Here is a 3397-nt window from a genome sequence, read left to right as displayed (position 1 = left end):
AATTGCAAACTCATGGATACTCCTATAGCGAGAGGTGAAACCTTTAAGCTTTGAAATGTGTCCAAAATACTGAAAATTAAAAGGAAGACATATCTTGAGTTTTATATTCAAGTGATGTAGGGCACTTAATGTACGCTATGATGTGTACCCAAATATTTACTATGCCATAGGTTTATTAGAAGGTATCAATCCAATCCTCGAATAGATCATTGGTAAGAAATGATGAGGATCTTCCGATACCTAAAGGAAATTGTAGATTATTCGTTATGTTATAGTGGAAATAATTTACTCTTGAGAGAGTATACGATGTGAGAGACAACATGGCAAGTAAATAAATAATATTACAATACATACCTACGTAAAAATGATAGTTGATCCTCTTACAAAATTAATATTTAAGACATGTTTGAGAAATATTTTGTGGCTCTAGGTTTGAGAATGATATGATAATGTTTATGTATTGTAAAATATTTTGGTTATAATAATATACTCATCAATGAATTGTTATTGAAATTGTGTTCATATTCTGAATGCACGTGATAATATCCATGTGAAGTATATAAGTGTGTCGAACAAGTCACGAGATCAGCTCTCTCACACGGGCAATTGCCTCTGACGTTGAGGAACGTGCAGAGATGAGACTATTAGAACCTTGATTAGCGCAAAGTCATATATATTTTTTAATAAAATGGCCGGTCTTGACTAGAGTTCAGACATATGGATTTCATAATCCTTAACAACTTGTTTTATAAGCCAGATAAGAGTTTCTCTAAGAAATTGGAATTGAGTATAGCTGAAGTGAGAAACTTGGGTTAGACATTTAGAGGTGTTTAGACCAAGATCTGTACGGTGCTGAATGAGTAAAAGAATGAGACACACACACTAATATCAAGTGAGAACATCGTAGCACGTGTTTCATACCATACGACCATTGGGATAATGGAAGAATGGATCCCTGCTTCTTCATTTTGTGAGATCCCAAAAAGGTTACATTAACTTTTAATGGAAATACCCTTTGACCTTTTACTGTCTCTTGAAGTACCTATCGGTGTTGCTACTTTAGCATGTCAGTAATAGCCATGAGGGATTCGGCAATGCAGTGCATGTCTAGGAAAGCAATTGATTTGGAATTGATAGATTCGAGGGAAGACAACTAAAATAAGTATTTAACTTGTATCCACAGGTCGACCATTTATCAAGCGTAATTATGGGTACGATGTTATATATATGAACTTGATTTCAGCTCTTTCGAGGATGAAGGATCAGATAACTAGCTATTGGAGTAGCAAATGATAGTCTAGGATATTGCGAGCAACAAGATCCTCATGTAGTACTGAATCCTTTCCGCATGTGATTGGATTTCTACGTAGAACTTTTGTACGACCTTAATGGGTTTGGATTATTATAGCTCTTGAGACTCACAGGTCGCACGAACTATGTCTCTATGAATACGTGTGTTGTCAGTATGATACTTGCTTGGGTCTAGCCCACCATGAGCGAAGTGGGAGATGTTGGAATATTGGGTTTGGGTCGCTCCATGTGGGTTCATCCGACCCGGTTAGAAAGAAAAAGTAAAAGAAGTTAGATGGGAGTCACAATACCAAAAAACTACCACATAGAAGCAGTACGCTTAAATGAGGAATTAGATTCCACAACTTGGTAACTTCTCTTTCAACCGTCTTCTTCCTTTTCTTCTTCAACAGAGAACAAATACTCTGTGATTTTTCCATCAAAAACACACAAGAGAGGAAAGACATCTTGTTCGTGGATATAAACTTCTGTTCCTAGTGAATTGAAGTTCGACTTGGGGCAACTTTTTGGGGATGAGTTCAACAATTCATCCGGTGTATATAAAAAGGTACACAACTTATTGTTCTCGCCCCTCGGTTTAATCTAACAAGAATGATACAAAGTAAAACAGAAGTGAGAAACCAAATTTGACGATCAAGTGCATAAGATGAGCACAAGATAGATAGGGCACAGCAACGAATGTTCAAATATAATAATTAACAACATGAATCATCCTGATCTCTCTGATGCATGTGATAAACCTAAAAATTGAATACACAGTGCACGTATTTGTCGTCTCTACCCATCATGTAGTGTCCGATTTCATCCTGCAAAACAGGAAATGCTACGTCTTAATCACAAAATACCCTTTGGCCAAAATTGGTGGTAATCCAAGTACTTAGAAGGATAGAAAAAGAAAACTTAATGCCTGCAGTTTCTCATGCAGTTGCAGATTGTCATACTAATAATATAATCTACTTTTCTGTTAAGTAGTATTATATTGGCATGAAGTCTGTGAAGGTACAGATTAAGCTGGTAGCTGCATTAGTAATTTTGTGTACATATATGCTTGATAATCTGTGAGAATAACCAGTTATTAAGTGAAAAGGGAAATTATATCAAACACTTGAAGAAAGAAACTTTGAGACGTACGCTGCAAATTCCTCGTCTGGTGATCAAAAAGTTCTCACCCAACATTTCTTTAAACCATTCATCAGAGAATATATGGATTATAGAGCATCTAAGAGAAGCTGGTACTCTGTTATCATCATTGTCATCATTGTGATCGAAGACATCAGCTTCTGGCTCTGTTACAAACGAAAACAGAAGTTGAATATCAGATAAAAAGTGCACGAATGTCTCACCTATGGAAAGAGAAAATGAGTTATCTACTTTTATATAACCTGCTTCAGATAGCTAAATATTTAATTAGACTTGTTTTGGTGATCACATAGAATTAATACAATGACACTAAGGTATAAATTCACATGGTTTCCGCTTTCAAATCTCATCTGCTTTAAATTAGAAGGCATGTACACAAATACATCCTGAGTACCGAAAGACAGCAATAATGGTAGACAATACTTACTGGAAGATCATCTAGCTTACCTACTGGATCTGGAATTGGTAAATTTCTGCGCAAGCCGTCGATCCCAGCAATAATTATACAGGCAAGACCAAGGTGAGGGTTTGCAGATCCATCAAATGTTTTAATTTCAAAATTGGTTACTACACCATCTGGAGCTCCAGGAGGGCAACAAGCTCTTATAGTTAACTCTTTGCATTCCACACCCCAGCAAAGGTATGATGAATTCCACGACTTAGGCATTAAGCGCTCATAACTGTACATAATTAACATATTTAGATTCATTCAAATAAAGAGATTATAATTTTCAATTATCTCTACCTAGTTAAGTCCAATCGCACAAACAAAATTTGTTGATTTACTGCTGGATAGACCAGACTGAGTTCAAGCAAAACAGGAGATGTTAAGGGCTAACAACGATTAAAAAAGGAAAGATGGAAAGGGAAGATTCGTCAGCTCATCCCATCTTATTTGGGATTAAAATGCAGTGGATTGATAGGTGACGAAATATTTTGGGGGGGG

General features: G+C 36.2%; 1 protein-coding gene across 1 annotated transcript in view; it reads right to left on the bottom strand.

Moving 5' to 3' along the window:
* Positions 1825 to 3397, bottom strand: part of LOC109230218 (glutamine synthetase-like) — a gene marked incomplete at its 5' end in the record, with an annotated part of 22516 nt that continues 20943 nt past the window's right edge. Inside the window, 3 exon segments of the mRNA XM_019395742.1 lie at positions 1825 to 2117; positions 2443 to 2597; positions 2899 to 3131. Coding sequence (XP_019251287.1) covers positions 2052 to 2117; positions 2443 to 2597; positions 2899 to 3131 — 454 coding nt within the window.

The sequence above is a fragment of the Nicotiana attenuata genome, chromosome 7 (assembly GCF_001879085.1).
Source record: "Nicotiana attenuata strain UT chromosome 7, NIATTr2, whole genome shotgun sequence".
NCBI lineage: Eukaryota > Viridiplantae > Streptophyta > Magnoliopsida > Solanales > Solanaceae > Nicotiana > Nicotiana attenuata.
The sequence above is the reverse complement of the archived record's forward strand: the minus strand, read 5'-3'. Positions and strand labels throughout refer to the sequence as shown.